Below are 15,806 nucleotides of genomic sequence, written 5' to 3'. Positions count from 1 at the left end.
CACTGTATGTCTTGAGTGCTAGTTAAAAAAGGAAAACAGGGATTAGTATACGAACCATAAGGCAGAATTCCACCGCAGTTGGGTGTATTGGTAGCTCAGTGCATCTGGCCCTCTCGTTTTTCTCCATGCTCCGTTTCTCGTATGTTGAGGGGAAATTAGAGCAATTTGTATTTAGATCATGGAGAACTAGGCAGAGGAATACTGCAGAAGTCAAGTGTTTGGATTTTGTGTTGAAAAGTGAGATAAATCAGGTAGAGGTAAGCTTCACTTTGTTTTTTTCATTATGACACATGACAGAGGCGTATTGATAGATTTATTTTTTAATAGGAGTATTTTAAATATGGTTGTTACAAAAATAGTAGAATGCCTTATTCAGAAAAAAATAAAAACAAAAAAACACTTGGCATGCTTTTATAGCATTTTCTGTCTCCTAAATGGACAATTGTAAGACACATCACAGGAATATGTTTGTAATATAGTGCTGTGCTAGTCTGAGCTTTTGCATGGCAATTCTCAGAAGGAGAAAATCATGTTAAAAAAATCACTTTTTTTTTTCAATTTGTTCTAGTGTTACAAACCTTAAATACCGAGGAAGATGTGAGCCTGTGATTTCAAGAACTCTCCCGTTTCTAAATGACCTTTCTGTGGAATATCCTTTTTTGGTGTATGACTTCATTTGCATATAATAAGGTAAAAACTAAGGAGATTGTTGTTTCATATGCCATCTTTTAAAACAATCCAGGATATTAATGTTTTCTTGCTTTGGTTTACCTTTTCATATATAGAGTTTTTTTTAAAAGGCATGCTTATTTTCACCTACTTACCAACAAAAAAAAAATACACCTGGTTGCTTATGGCCATCTATCCCATTCCTCATCCTAATGTTAATACCACTGATGAGTTCAGCTGTATTGAGAGCAGGGTTGATTCTGTGAGCAGTTGAGAACAGGATGGTTCTGCTCTGAGGATGTGTAAACTAAGATAAGAAGCACAATGCTCTTCTTATCTTTGCCTGACTGAAAGTTCCTCACTGTGTCCATGTCATTCTATTGGAAAAAATCATAACAGCTGTGTGGGTTTTTTTGGTCTGGGCTCTAATGTGTTTGTGAAAGTCTTCCCCAATTGATTACCGTTGTCTATTAGCTGTTAGCTACTGTTAGCTATCTATTGCAAACCCTTTCTGTCTTGTTCCAATACTCACTTGTGTGTTGTAAGTTGGAGAAGAATTATTATTCTTTGAATTTTCAGTGGATTGAGAAGAAGATTAAAAATAAAAGATGATTATTTTTGCTGTGACAAAATATTTAAAGGTATGCAGCAGGGAATAAACGATCAGAGCTCATAAAAACATTCCACTGGGAAATCCTCTGCTTTTTTAAAATAAAAACAACTTTTTAGTAATTTTCTAGAGAAGATTGGTAGGCAAGCGAAGGGGAAGGCAAGTAGAATATGACAACCAAAATAATTTTATTTCTCTACAGAACTCTAATCATATAAGAAGAATTCTAATATATTTTTGTCGGTAGAAAGATGACATTCCATAAGTTAATTTTGCTTAGAGAAAAATCACGCAGTGTTTACTTTTCTGTTTCTTTGACATACCATTAAACAGCCAACTTAGGGTATTTTGGCTATGCATGCCTCTATGTTCTCCTGGCATCACAGAATTAGGACTGGGAAGGACTTGAAAGTGAAACGTTACTAAAAAATGTCACAAAAACAGAAGAGGAGACATTTATTTAATTAATAAGATTTATGAAAAGACTAATGAACTCTCTCCTCTTTTATAGGATACGCTTATTGCTTCAGTAGGGTTCAAAACATAAAAGTAACCAAAAATTTTAACATAGTGCATCTAACTTACAGTGTCTGCGGGTTTGTTCCTATATGTATACTTGCTGAAATAATCAGTCTTGTATTTCTCTTAAAGCCAATAAGCATTTAATGTTTCATACTGGGTTATGGAGACTTTCAGAGGCATTTATTCACGTGCTAACTCTCAAGGATGGTGGGTCAGTGATGAAAATGATACTTTTTCCAAGGCTGAAATGTCGGGATAGTTTTAGTTTTCAAATTACTCAAATTATATTTGCAGTAAATGAGTTTCTGCTCGTGAAATAGACATAATAATGTCAGGACCTAGAAAGGATGAAAAAGTAGATATTTAATAACCCAAGCTCTCCTGAAGAATAAAATTGTGATGAAATTGTATTTTTCTTGGCAGAAACTTCCTAACTGTTACAAGACCATTTTCAGATGCTTGGTCCCCAATGCATCGTCACAATGTAAAGCAGCACTGCCTCCATAAATACGCATCTTAAGCCTCATTGGAAATGTTTAAAGATGAGGAAAATAGAAATTAACCAAGATATAAATACCAAAAGCAGATACAATTATTTTTCAATGGAAATACTTCTAGCAGGAGTTCCGAGAACAGCAGCTATTCTGCTTAGCTGGGTGGGGTTGTACAAAGACAGCTTTAATGCCGGTTCACTTCACCGTGATGTTGTATTAGTTAAGTTTAAAATTGTGTTCCCTGGCAAACCATAAAAGATTTCGAAAGTATTAGACACCCACTTTTGTGCTGGAATTTAATATGCAACTTTTTATTGGAAAATAATCGTCCTTGTCTGGCAAAATCCACCATGCAATATTTCTGTTAGTAGGCATAATGCAATAAAGACAGGGAGGGCTATTTATCACTACAAATTTTGAGGATTTCAGGATTCTTTTTATTATTTTAATATATTTCTTTGGTATTAAATCAGAAAAATGATAAATTACACCTGTCGACGCTGTTTTTCTTTTTTCCCAGAAAATGATGTACAACCCAATTTCACTGGTCATTTTGGCTTTTAAAGATATGTATTTTTTTCCTATAAAAAACTCTACCAATAGTTTTTTTTTTAATAATCATACTGAAGTACTTTTTATTTCGAACATATGAAGTAGTTTATAACTACTTCCTGGCATTGCAAACTTTGGCCTTTTCACATTATATTAGTTTTTTTAAACGGCACTGGGTATGTATTGCTGTGAAAGAAGCAGGATATTGTTAAGATGCTGGATCCAGTGGATCAATTTTCAGTATTTGGTATAGATTAAACTGTGGCTAGCCTGAAAGGTTAAAATAATAATTTATTTAATTTCAATACTTGTCCTGTAAGACAATCAGCTTCTTGACAGCCTTTGAAATTGGGTTATTTAGGGTTGGGTTTTTCTTGGTGTTTTTAACTGTCCTTTTTCCCTTTTTTTTTATTTTTATTTTTTTGAATGATCGTCTGTGATTAAAAGCACAATGTTATTCCAGTAACTCTGTTGTATAATAGGAAAATTTAACAACTAAGGAAAAACATAAAGCATTATTAACAACAAAGGCAACAAATGATTTGAGTTGGTGTCATGGTTTGCATTACTTTCACAATTATTACAGGTTTGCATATTTTGAAATATATTAGCCCAATTTGATTTCATAGCTCAGTTATTTGAATTATAAATCATTATGTCCCTCCTAGCTGATCAGTCCTGAAATATCTTTGAATTAATTTACATAATGGAATGTTAGTCATTCCTTTATGTCTTGGAAGCCATAGTGCTCCCTCATACGCATGTAGTTCTTTCTAATAATTAACTTTTCCCCTGTATATTTCTGTATCAAAATACAGTTTCATTTTTACTTTGCACAGGGGTGTGGGTTAAAATATTTCTGAGAGACGCTCAATTGTTTATGCATGTCTTTGTTAGCCTTACAGTGCTATGGAAGGTGCTCTCTCTTAACAGGAAAAAATGAAGTAAACTGTAGCTCTGCAATATAAAAACATGAAAATGCTGTAGATTGACAAGGGATCATCTTTAAAACTAGATTAGGGGATTTTCTAATAGCAGCTATGAAACCTATTGGTACACTTTTATCCATTTAAAAAGAACTTAATCCATTTAAAATGAAAAGGGAAATTGTTTATTCCTGTAAAAGTAATCCAATGCTACAACCAATTATGTGCAAGAATGGCAGAGTGAAGCACTTGGAGAGGAAAGCAGGGCAATAGTAAGAGTTAAGGGTGTTCGTGCATACATAAGTATATGCTCTCCTGTGAAGTTATACAGTTGCATACTAATATTTCCTAAAGAACTCAATCAGTGCCAAGGATAAACAGTATTCAGTAAATGACTCCTACTTTTATAGTTCTCATGAAGTGTACAGACCCATAAGTCCTTTTATTTCGTGCTTTTGATGCGTATTTCTGCTTCTTGCGTTTTTTCAATGATATTTTGGAAAAAGTGCCTTAGTGCACTTGGATACATCGACATGGAACTGAAACACTGGGATTTAAGTGACTTGCTGAAAGTTATCCAGCAATTTTATTTCAGATGAAGGAGAAGCAGGAGTTAGCAAGTGTAGGCCATCGCTTTGCCTGTTCTCTCCTCATGTGCAGACGTCCCTGAAGGCAGCTCTACCTGCAGCACAAAGCTGCACCTGCAGTGCAGTATTGGCCGACGTTCTCTCCTTCCTCCAAGTCCAGTTGTTTGAATCATTTGAGACAGGAAATTGGTGTGTCATCATGTTAAAGATGTTTGTAACCATGCTGCTGTGGAACAAGTCTTGACCCCTTTACCTGTAAGAGCTTCTGCAACTTAAGCTTTGCAAGTTCAGCTTCTGTATACAGCTTCTGTGTTAATACGAAATAGGCTATCTTTTTTGTTACCTACTGCATTCCCCTGGGAGCCATTTGTCATGCAAGCAAATACAGATGTGCTGAGGCTGAGACCAGGCCGCTTTTGTCCAGAGCTGGAGAGCTTTACTGGGACCAACACCATGCGGCCTTCCTGCCACAGTGCTTCACTGGTGTCACCATCACGAGGCTCTTCTAAGAAATCTATATTCAGTTCTGATACATCTGAAAATACTTCGTTTTAGTGTTTAATATAGCTTAGTATTATGAGATACAAGTTTATCTATTGTAACTGAAGCAAATGAGACAGGCCCGTAAGATTGCCTCTGTGGTTCAGAGGCCGTGAGGTCAGTGCTGCTTAGGGCTGCTGCCAGTCCATTGCCAGCCCTTCTTCAACACAACCAGTAGCAAAACTGCTTCTGCTGTGCTGATAACATGGGTCTATCTGAGGGAAAAAATTAACGTTTCTTATCAGAAACTCTGTTTAATTATATAAAAGTCATTTCAAACGTCTCTTCTGTGACTAGAATATATGCCATGAAAAGTAATTGCTTTAATTAATAATAGATTATGGTCTTTAATGTTCTGAAGAATATCTCCATGATACATTTTCAGTTGAAATTCAGAATCTTCATTTAAATTTGTTGTTGTTTCTGTTGGGACTTTTTTCTTGCTAAAAAGTCCTGTAAGTTTGTACAATCTGATTATGTAGCAGTAATGTTGCAAGGCTGGTATTTCCTTAACACCTGCTACTGATAGTTTCCGAAAAAGACTTGTGAAAACAGACCCTGTGAAATTCATGCTTCAGAATCACACAGTAGGTTCTTACAACATTAAAAAATGTTGAGTCTGTAGTAGATGTTGCAGAACACGTAACTTTTCATACACTTCTGTTTCAACAGAGTAAGCATTTCCCCTTCTTGGGCTTCAGTGATAATTACAATATCAGCGACCTCTGGTGCTGGACAGTGTTCTGTACTGCTCTCACCCGTCTTCTCATGGTAAATTTAGGTAAGATCCTCCTCAGGTGTCCCTGCAACGCCTTGATGTCTTGTTAAGAATTTGTAATGCTATGAATTTTTATGGTAATTTAACCAATTAAACAGCAGTTTAATTGCATAGTAAATATTTATGTTTATATTTAAATCACTGCCTATCAACTTCAGAGATTTATGGCACTAAGCAGTAGCAGCATATGTGTTGCCTTCTGTTGGAGAAATAACGTAGGCAAGTTGGGTGTTTTCTTTTTGCACAGCAGTTCCTAATAGGAGACACTTAGAAAACAAGGGCCTGAATAAGTGCTTTGAATTTCAAAGTGATGTACTGATTGTGCCAGAACTTTACAGTTTCAAGTATAAGTTTTGTTTATTTCATTTATTCATGCAAGTTCTCAGTATACAAAGACCGTGAATTTAATAAGAGCATTGGTCAAAGTTCTGCAGTTCAACCTTCAGCACTTAGGGTGGAATCTTGAGTTGTCTTTGGAAATTAGAGAGTTCAGACATGTAAAACTCAGTGCTCACATTAATAGCTAGATGCAAGGGTGCATTCAGTCACTTTGAATCCTGCCACTGCCTTTTGCCACCTGAATAAAATGTGAAGCTCCATCGGCATTCCTGTCTCTCTTTTGTCTAGGCTGGGGAGGTTGAGACTGTAAAAATGGTCACTCCAACAAACCATATGTTAGAGAAGCTGATAGTGAATAATGAACACATCATGATTCGGACTGCCTCAGTTCTGGTCAGAGGCCCAGAGCTGATCAGAACTGTGGGCCTGTATCATCTGGGGATCCACCTTACAGAACACTTTTTTGAGGGCAGGCGTCTGTAGATGTTCTAAGATGGGGCTGCTGACGAGAGCTTTCAAAAAATAATGCAGCAAGTCTTTCATGTACTGATTTCTAATCCTCACACAAGAATTTAACTGGGCAACGTGCAGAAGAAATTGACACAAAGCTTAAGTCAATAGTAGTTGATATCCCCTTTGATGTTAATGGGTGCCTGAACTGTCTGCTGCTAAACACTGATGAAAATAGTTGAGTTGGAGACAAGACCAAACTGTAGTCATCAGCTTTTTCTTAAAGAATGGTAGCTGTGACCTGGACCTGTCTTTTCTTGGCTCATGTCATATTAACATAAGCAGTAGTAGATAACTTTTTCTAGGTTGCTCATACAGATTCAGTAATGTTTCCTGTACGTGAAAAAAAATGTGTAAGAACGAGATTGTAAGCATTAAAAATAACACCACATTAAACGCGGTGTAAACATACATCAGACAAAATGCAAGCATGTTACTTATAACTGGCTACAAGCTAATAAGGGCCCTTCTGGTTCTCCTGGATTTACATCTCTGCAAGATCTGACACGGAGCTTCTGAAAAAGACATGCATCAGTCTCATGGCTGTTGTCCTTTTTGTTCCTCCTGAAGTTAATTTGGAATGGAACTGGTAAAAAAGCACATCTGGAGCAACAAACAAGTCTAAGTTTGCATTTTGGGATTCAAAATTAAAAAAAAAAAAAAAGACAGAGCACACAGCGTATTGTGCTTTCTACATATATATATATTGTTTGCACAAGAATTAAGTGGCAGCATTATGTGAATCAAGGGATATTAACAAACCATGCCTCGTAGTATTTTTAGACCAAAAAGCATTGTACCAATTGTCTTCTCCAGCTTTTTCAAGAGTTTATATAAAATCTTTTTATATGATTTATCTAAATAATTTACGAAGGAATAAAACTGGAATGAATTCTCATTGATGAGTTGTTCTGAGTAAAAGTTTGTTGCAGAAATATTTTTGGAGATTAATCAAATGCGGTACATTGAGAATATTTACCTCTTCAACAATGTGTTCTTGAAGTGACTGGCAAAATATGACTGTAGTGGGAAAAACAGTAATATATTAATCATTATTTGCTTTAAAATGTGCTTTGGATTCTGTTGAATAATTCTAACGTTGTATAATCAGACTTAGAAATCTTTGTATCCCAAATTGTCTTTGTAATAATTCTGGGGAGGGGAATTTAGAATTGCACCATTTTGTCTGACTGGCTCTTGGTCCAAGATTTCTAAAGTAAACAAAGTATTGTGTTGTGTGAATTATAGAGTAACAAAAACTAATGCAGAAAACACCAGTAAAAGGTATGTTTAAAAGTTCTTAAATAAGGATTAGTAAATTTTTATCACTTCTTTTTTCATTGCTCAAAGCAGTAGATCTAAACTGTAGAATATGCCTTCAGGATCTATTCTGCATGATTTGTCAGCATCCTGTACTTACAGGTATATGTAGTCGTGCCCAGTGCCAAACCTCTCCAAGGAAAGCAGGTTTAAACAATATTGCCTTAAGCCACACGTGGACCTGATGTAATGAACGTAGGACATTGAGGATGTGTGTGTGTAGTTTGAGTTACAGCAGATAAACCATGGTAGATTTGTTAAGTATAGGTTCTTTCCTTCCTAATTAGTACTGCAGTGATCACAGGATGTGGATGTTGGTTATAGGAGAATGTGAAAGAAATCTTTAGATAATAATTCAGTATGTAATTAACAGAGGGTATAAAATTTATAAAGAGATGGAAAATAACATGAACAGTAATTTTTTAACTTCTAGGAGGGTAAGAGGAGGCTCAAGCTTGTTGGTGAGGAGAACAAAAACTAGTACTATATTGGAGCTGACTGAGGAAAGGAGACAGAAAAAGCTGGATGAACGCTATGGAACTACTGTGAATAAGAGGGAGGGAACAGAAGGCCTCAAGAAAGGCAAATAAAAAGGCTGAATCAGGTCAGCAGAAAGGAATGGAGAGAAGATGGTGGAGGAGTGAGCAAAGATGGATGGGATTCAAGTCCACCAAATCCTATTGCTGCCAGCAGTGGCTTTGAAATCTGACACAGCATCTCAGCTTGCTTTGTTCTGCACGGGCAGGATGGAAGGTACAGACATCATCAGTTACTTGGCTAGTTTGAGAAAGTTCTTGAGCATAGTTTGTGATTTGAAGGTTCTGATTCATCAGCTGTTGTCAATGAATGCAGCAGCAGCAGCAAGTTATTGAAAGTGTTTCCTTTGCTTTAAAAAAAACTCCAGAAAGCTGGGAAGGAAAGCAGTTCAGGTCACAAAGCCAAGTAAGTATTCAGAACTGGGAAAATGCTGTGACTGTGATCGCTTGTGGAACGTCCATTTCCTCTCCACTGTAAATACATACACTGTTACGAGACAGCTTTAGTTGCAGGTTCACAATTATTCTCTCAGAGGGATTTGCCTCTTTCAGTTCAGATGATGTGTCACCCTTAATGAGTAACTACTGAGTATTTTGTTTTTCTGTGTTGTTATCTGGATTTGTGTGTTAGTCCACATTTTGCTTTCTGTTGGGAAGACAGAAGTTTTCTGTTTTGGGATAAATCATTTGGTCTATGAGAAAAGAGGTTGGAATTAGACCCATTTCACAGATGGGCATATGAAATGTAGAAGCAAAACTTTAAAGTTTATTCTACATTTTTTTCAACTAATTTGGTACATGGGAGACTCCACTGATCTTTAGTTATGACTTACAGTTTATCTGTTGTATCCATCAGTTGCCCAGGAAATAACAGTTCAGAATAAATGGTATTGTTAAGGGTAAGAGAATGAAAAAGATCCCAGTGTTGGATCAAGGAGCAGTCTAGGCCAGGTGCTGTCTTGGGCACTGACCATCGATAGATGCTCAAAGCAGAGGACACAAGTCTTTCCCCTGTATCCTTTCCTAGATTTGATTTGTCAGTTAAAAGAGATGTGAGAGGAGTCCTATAGCAAAGAGCTCTTTAAAGAGCATAAGTTAAGTTTCTACTCTTAATTGACCTAGAGAGGATGAGTGCGTGTGGCAGAAAGACTACCTGCATTAAAGAGCTAAACATAAGTAGCATGAGTACCAATTCCCATGCAAATTGCCATTTATGAAAAATGTGTTATTTGTAATTACATGTTCAGCACTATAACAGGGCAGCGAAGCAGTCTAATCAAGACAACCTTTTATTTCTTTTCCTGCAAGATTTTCCTTCATTTGCTCCAACTTCACACCTCTGAAACAAACAAGGCAATGGTGTTGCACAGGTAATCCCAACATAGTCCAGATTTATTTCCGTGACAGCTTCATCCTGTATACTGAGTATGTAGGAGGTAGAAAAAATAGCATTTAATCATGAAAGATCCTGGTTTAAATGAAATACACACTTGAAATAGCCTGATTTACTGTTTCAGCCTTAAATCTAACATTTTCAAACTGTTGAGTCTTGATGTCTTAGGTGAGCGTTGTTCTGTGGTACTGAGCGAATGGTGTCTGACAAACAGAGAAGACAAAAGAAAAGGAGGAAGGTGTGAAATGCAGAGACATGCCAGTCTCAGGTACAAGTTGTATGCGACCAACTATTTGTCTTTTATTTACATCTCATTTAAAAATATATGTGTGTCAAATCTCAGATTTCTCTTCTTGTAGTGCTGATGAAAGTTCCAATGATGTCAGTGAGATTTTATTATGAAAGCTTCACAGACTGACCTTCCTGAAACAATGGTGTGAATATGATGGGATCCTTTTCTGTTTTTTCTTTTCCTGTAGGTGAAGATGAGAATGAGTTTAAGAATTTCATGCTGCCCCTCACAGTTTCATTTGAGAGTGTGACTCAGATGCTCAACAGTAGTTTAGAACAAGAGGCAAAGGTAGGTTTCTTTCAATTACAAGGAAATAAATTATTGATGGAAAAGACTTATAGTAGGGCAACTGTTCAGCCACAGATTGTCATCTCAGTTCTCTTTCTGTCTGTTGAAATGTATATACCTGTATATTGATATGTATATTAATACTTGTATGCATATGTGGATAATTAATATGTAGGCAGTGGAGATACAAAGGCCATGAATGACTATCATGAAAGAAACTTTGTACAAATATTTGATAAAGACCTTGGGATTTTCAGTGCTTTGTAGATCAAGTGACCTCGTTTGAGTTCCATTTGTAATCAAAGGGAAAATGTTAATTCATTGATAGTTTATCTGTTTCATATTTCCCTTTTCTACGCTAGTATCCTGTTGTGTTTATTAACACATCTATTAGGGAGTGTAAGGAGATGTATTGTAACACACTTGATAAAACACTGCTGCTTTAAAGTATTTTTTTTTTAAACAAGAATTTATTATATAAATCAAGACTTTATTAAATGGCTGGGCATATATGTATAAATAGGAACTGGTCTTGAAGTATTGCACCCTTAAACTGAACAAAGTGATTAGGATAACTGATAGCTAAATAAGGTTTTTATGTGCCTGTGGGAGCCATATTAGGATTGATTTGACAAGTCAGTTCAGCTGTGGCAACAGTCATAATATCTAACACAACATTATGTTTTATTAGTAAAATCCTTAAGTGCAGCAAGCTGTTTGTGTCAAAACAACAGTATATTTTAGGGAAGAAAAAGACTTGCTAGATGCAAGCTGCATCATCAGGAATGATAATATATTAGGGAGCTATTGCATTAAAGAGAGCCCCTTCCACTGCCACTGAATAAATAGTTACCGGTGCAGGCTGAGCCTCGCTTCAGCCACACGGGGTAATTTGGAAGGCACCCTCACACCAATCTGCTATTTTAAAATAGTTTTTACAAAATAATGGAAAATTAAACAGACATCATCATTTTTATCCACTTCTTTCTGTAAGAAAATGAACAGATACACGAGAAATATGTATCCAATGATTTATCTGCAGTGCATATCAGGCATTAATAGAGGATGCACAGTTCACAGTAACCACTTGAGCTGAGCTATTGTCTTTTAAAAATGATGCTTAATATTATTTCAGCGTGTACTTATTCAAGTATCCTTAATTTTGTTTACGTATTTAGTTTTAGTATCTTTTTGTTTGTGACATACAGGCAGTTAAACTACTTGGGGTTCATCTTTTATATTTTAAAGTCATTAATTCAAACAGTTGGAACGAAGAGGTCACTGGATATCGTTATCCTTTCTGCAGGAGGCAGCATTTACCTCGTGTGAGAATTCCATTTATTAAAATAATTTTGCTGCTGTCCTGCCTGGTTTGTTAGGAACCATCTCAGCAGAGAAATTTTAATGGAGTGCCAGTGATATATTCCTAAACTAGCAAGTTCTTAACGACCCTGGAAAGTGACTGCTTGATTACACTTTAACGGTATTTGCAAATAAAATCACAAGTAATTAAGGGGAAATCTCCAGGCTTTTGAGCAAGTTTGATGCATGATAACTGCCTGATTCAGCTTCATCTAGAGTAATGCTGTGTAGACAAGAGCTACTGAGATCAATAGCAACATAATGATAGTGGCAGAATTAAGTGAGTAACCTGAGAACTGTGTCTTCAAAATGCATGCAGCTGCCACAAGCCAGGGCCACACAGTGCACTCCGTGCTTCCGTCCTAAATGTTCATCAAAAGACGCCCTGCAGGAAAATGGAGTTAGATGCTCTTTATTGCTGATCGTGTCTCTTGCCACATTTATCAGGGAAATTGGATTAGCAGTTGGCAGCTGCAGGTAGACAAGGTTCTGCAGTGATTAAATATGCAGCTTGGCTGCATTTGTTGTGACAGACCTTTAGTAAATTCTACTGTAAGCACCATCTGTCTAATTTGTATAAAGAAAACTTGGTGCTTTAAGCTACTGATAAAGGACTAAATCTGTTGCTTTATCATAAACAAAACTTTTGCTCTAAATTCTCTTAAATGTAATTTATTGGGTTAAAGCTATTTTTCTATCACGATGGATAAATAATACATGCAAAAGTGCTTTCAGGTACTTCATTTCCCAAGTACTGAGAACAAAAACAGTTCAGTTCTTCAATAAAATGCTTAGTATTCCACTCCACAGGGAGATGACACTGTTAAAATATCACTATGAAAATGGTCCAGGACTGCCAAATTCATTTAATTTGTGGTTTTTACTAGGACTTTGTAACTGGCGAGGGTTTTTGTTTAGTATTTCTGAACTGCACCATTGAAAAGCAGTCACAGCACGGGAGCTCTTTCTTTTTAAAATGCATTTGTAGTCATTCAGCCTGCATGCAGAACGTATGTTTGGGTTTCTTTTCCGGTGAGATCAAACAAAATTGAAGATGGCTGAAGTAATTGTGCGTCGCTTTTTTTCCTCTCCTGGTTCCTTCTTCGCGTTTTGGTGTTAATACAACAGATGCCCAATATTAAAACAGAGGTGATTTTCCCCTAAGAATTTTGGGGTTTCTCGTGCCAACCCGGTGAGGTAATGCAGTGACTGGGCAGCCCGAATCTCAGGCATTTGTTTAGAGCTGTGACATCATAGGTTTGATAGAAATGGATGAAAAAAAACCATCTGAGGAAAAAGCAGTTAAATAGCAACATGCTATCTTTAGCCGGTTTGTAGAAACTCCATGCTGTTAAATTATTTAAAATCCTTGATTTTCAGCTTGCACACATTAAAAGTTTTCACACTAAGTGCCAAATGTTGCAAACAGCACTTTAACAGAATGATTTTGCTTTGATCCCTGTAGCAGTTCCTGAATAATTTATCACAGGTTATTGCCTTAATTCTGGAGAGGGATAGAGCAATAAAGGCAGATGAAAACACTCCAGTTGAAACACCTTGGGGCCTGCTCATTCCTCTGACACGGCTCTTTTGTTGGAACTATTTAGAGGTTATTAAGACGTGTCTCCAGAATTAAGAGTATGCTGTAAGGATGAAGACAGCCATCTTAATTCTAAAGACAAAGCGCAATGACCCTTCACCTTTTTTTTCCTTTGTTGTTATTATATAGTAGAATTATGAGGGTAATATTATAGCTGCACCCAGTAGTGCCACTATGGTTAAGGGTCTGTCAGACTTTCCATTACAAACCCTGTTTTGGGGGTGGGTGCCGTGAGGAGTCTCATCCCTGCTCAGTTGCTGAAGTCAGGCAGTGGGCACACGCTGGCACGTCAGGGTGGCTGCTCTGAAAGCATTTACGTGTTCATTTCTTTTCTTTTAAAAGCCTGCTGAAAGGGCTCAGTCGGGACTTTGAACCAAAACGCTGCAGTTTGTAAAAATTGCTTTGATTTAAAGCTCGAGGAAGAATATTTTAAAACTGAAATTTGATCAAAATTGTTTGGTTAGTAGGAAAATCAATGTGTAAGTCCGCTGACGGGATCTGTTCACTGTGTGTCTTGTATTTATTGTAGTCTGCTTCTCATCTTACTCGTCTTGCAGTTACTGGTGCTGCTATCTGCTCTCCCTTTGCCTCAGAAGGGCTGGTCGTAGTTGGGATGAAGCGGCGTCTTCATGTGCTCTTCAGATTGCTCTGTTAAGTTTGCAAGGCATTTTCAATCCTTGAGATGACGGCCTAAAAGGAGACGTATCAGTGTTACTGTTTGCCTCTAATAAGTTTTGTGCACGTGTTTGAAAAATTGTAGTAGACCAGTAAATGTGAAAAACCTGAATGTCTGGGAATTGGATGGTTTTGGTGAGGTCCCGGCCTGGTTTTTATTGTTGTTGGTTTGTTGGGTTTTTGCTAATGTGACTTCAGCATCTATGGGATCTGGAGTGGTTTTTGCTCCAACTGAAGTTTCAGGATACTTGTTAGCGGTGACAAAAATGGAGCAGGACTTATCTTGGGATTCTGTAGCACGGTATGCAGGCTGCTCGGACCCTCAGCTGTCAGAGGTCCTTTTTATTAAGTTGAGCTCCGATTCAGAGCATCTAAACTAAACCACTGAGTACTCTGGAATTGTATGGGACAAGAGCATTAACTATTGTGCTGCTTTGGAGATTGGGGCAATTTATCAGGAATAATGTAATTAATGGTATGGGCCTCTTAATACCGACATCGATACTGAAAGGCAGAGTGAGCACGTTATGGGGACATGCGCTGGGGTGGTTGCAGTCATCTGGGCCATTTCTGGAGACCGCAGGAAGACGGCGAGTTCAACGTCAAGCAAAGGCAAGTTCATGTCTTTCTAGGGACTGTAGCTCTCCTTCTTCCTCGCGTCAGCCTTTACTTCGTGCTTGATTCCTTCCCTCATTTTATTTTATTTTATTGTGGCTAGCATGGGCAAGAGAACCAAAATCATTCTGGGAGATTTCCACCTCCCCGTGTATTGTTGTGTCTTTGTATCCCTTTGGAAAGAAGTTTAAAGCATTGCTGCCTTGTTCTTTTCATTCTTTATGTTTTGGCTGTCACGTCTGCCACAGAGTTATTTTCTGTGTGGGCAAAACAGCGCACAAAGTATGAAAATGCAGATAAACATAAGGATAAAGTTACGATTTTATGTCATATCTTCTCGGTATTGAACACTTCCTCTCTAGTGATTTCAGAGTCCCATTAAAGTTAATGAGAGTTGAGACCTCTGAGCGTCTTGAAAGTTCAGGCCATTAGGATGCACAACAGAAAGGAAGTGCAAATATTAAAATACTCCTAGCGACCTCACCGCTGTTTCAGGGAGGACTCAATTTATCCTCAGATAAATCTACGTGTATGCCATCCCAGTCAATTGCACTAATGTGTCTGTATAGGAAAAGTAGAAATTAGCCCTTGTGTAAGATTACATGTAGTAATGTAACAAGGCATCAGCCGTAATTTGCTCTTTGTGTAATCAGTTAGAATTAATACGTGAATCTTACCTTTTACATTTCTCAACTCTATCGATATTATGGTATTATCATGGAGTGCAGTTTGGAAAACTCTCTTTTTAAAAAGAAAACTCCTGGCTGTTTTGTTGCCGTACTTCTATGGTTTTTTAACCAGGCTCTGCAGTTCTGTGGGCTTCATAATGGAAAAAAGAAATCCCTACAAACCCCACCTGCCACGCATGGATTACATTTATTAGCACTAATTCGCTGTCAAAAAAGAATATTTGTTTAACTCCATTCAAAAATGTGTTTATGTTGTGAAAATACTTTTCATTCACTAACGTTTTTTATTATTTCTATTAATTATCGTGAAAAACACTTTTAATAGGGGCTAATTTTCTACGTGTAGTTTTGTCTCCCTTTGAGCTGGAAAGGTTCTGAAGCCACTATTCATTAAAGGGAAAAAAAAAAATCTCAGAACTAATGTTAATATGGATAGAGATTCACTTGGTCCCCTGTAAATAAACATCAGTACTTCTTGAAGAAGCCTATTTTGGAAAATGACTTAAAAA

General features: G+C 37.1%; 1 protein-coding gene across 1 annotated transcript in view; it reads left to right on the top strand.

Annotated features, from left to right (window-relative positions):
* LOC100539369 (ran-binding protein 17) overlaps positions 1–15,806 on the top strand; it is a 146,470-nt gene that overhangs the window by 84,153 nt on the left and 46,511 nt on the right. The window contains 5 exon segments of the mRNA XM_019620358.2: positions 569–690; positions 5,573–5,681; positions 8,281–8,600; positions 9,945–10,044; positions 10,256–10,356. Coding sequence (XP_019475903.1) covers positions 10,032–10,044; positions 10,256–10,356 — 114 coding nt within the window. The 5' untranslated portion in view covers positions 569–690; positions 5,573–5,681; positions 8,281–8,600; positions 9,945–10,031.

This window comes from Meleagris gallopavo, chromosome 15 (genome assembly GCF_000146605.3).
Source record: "Meleagris gallopavo isolate NT-WF06-2002-E0010 breed Aviagen turkey brand Nicholas breeding stock chromosome 15, Turkey_5.1, whole genome shotgun sequence".
NCBI classification, from domain to species: domain Eukaryota; kingdom Metazoa; phylum Chordata; class Aves; order Galliformes; family Phasianidae; genus Meleagris; species Meleagris gallopavo.
Note: the sequence above shows the minus strand (reverse complement) of the source record. Positions and strands in the feature narration are given on the sequence as shown.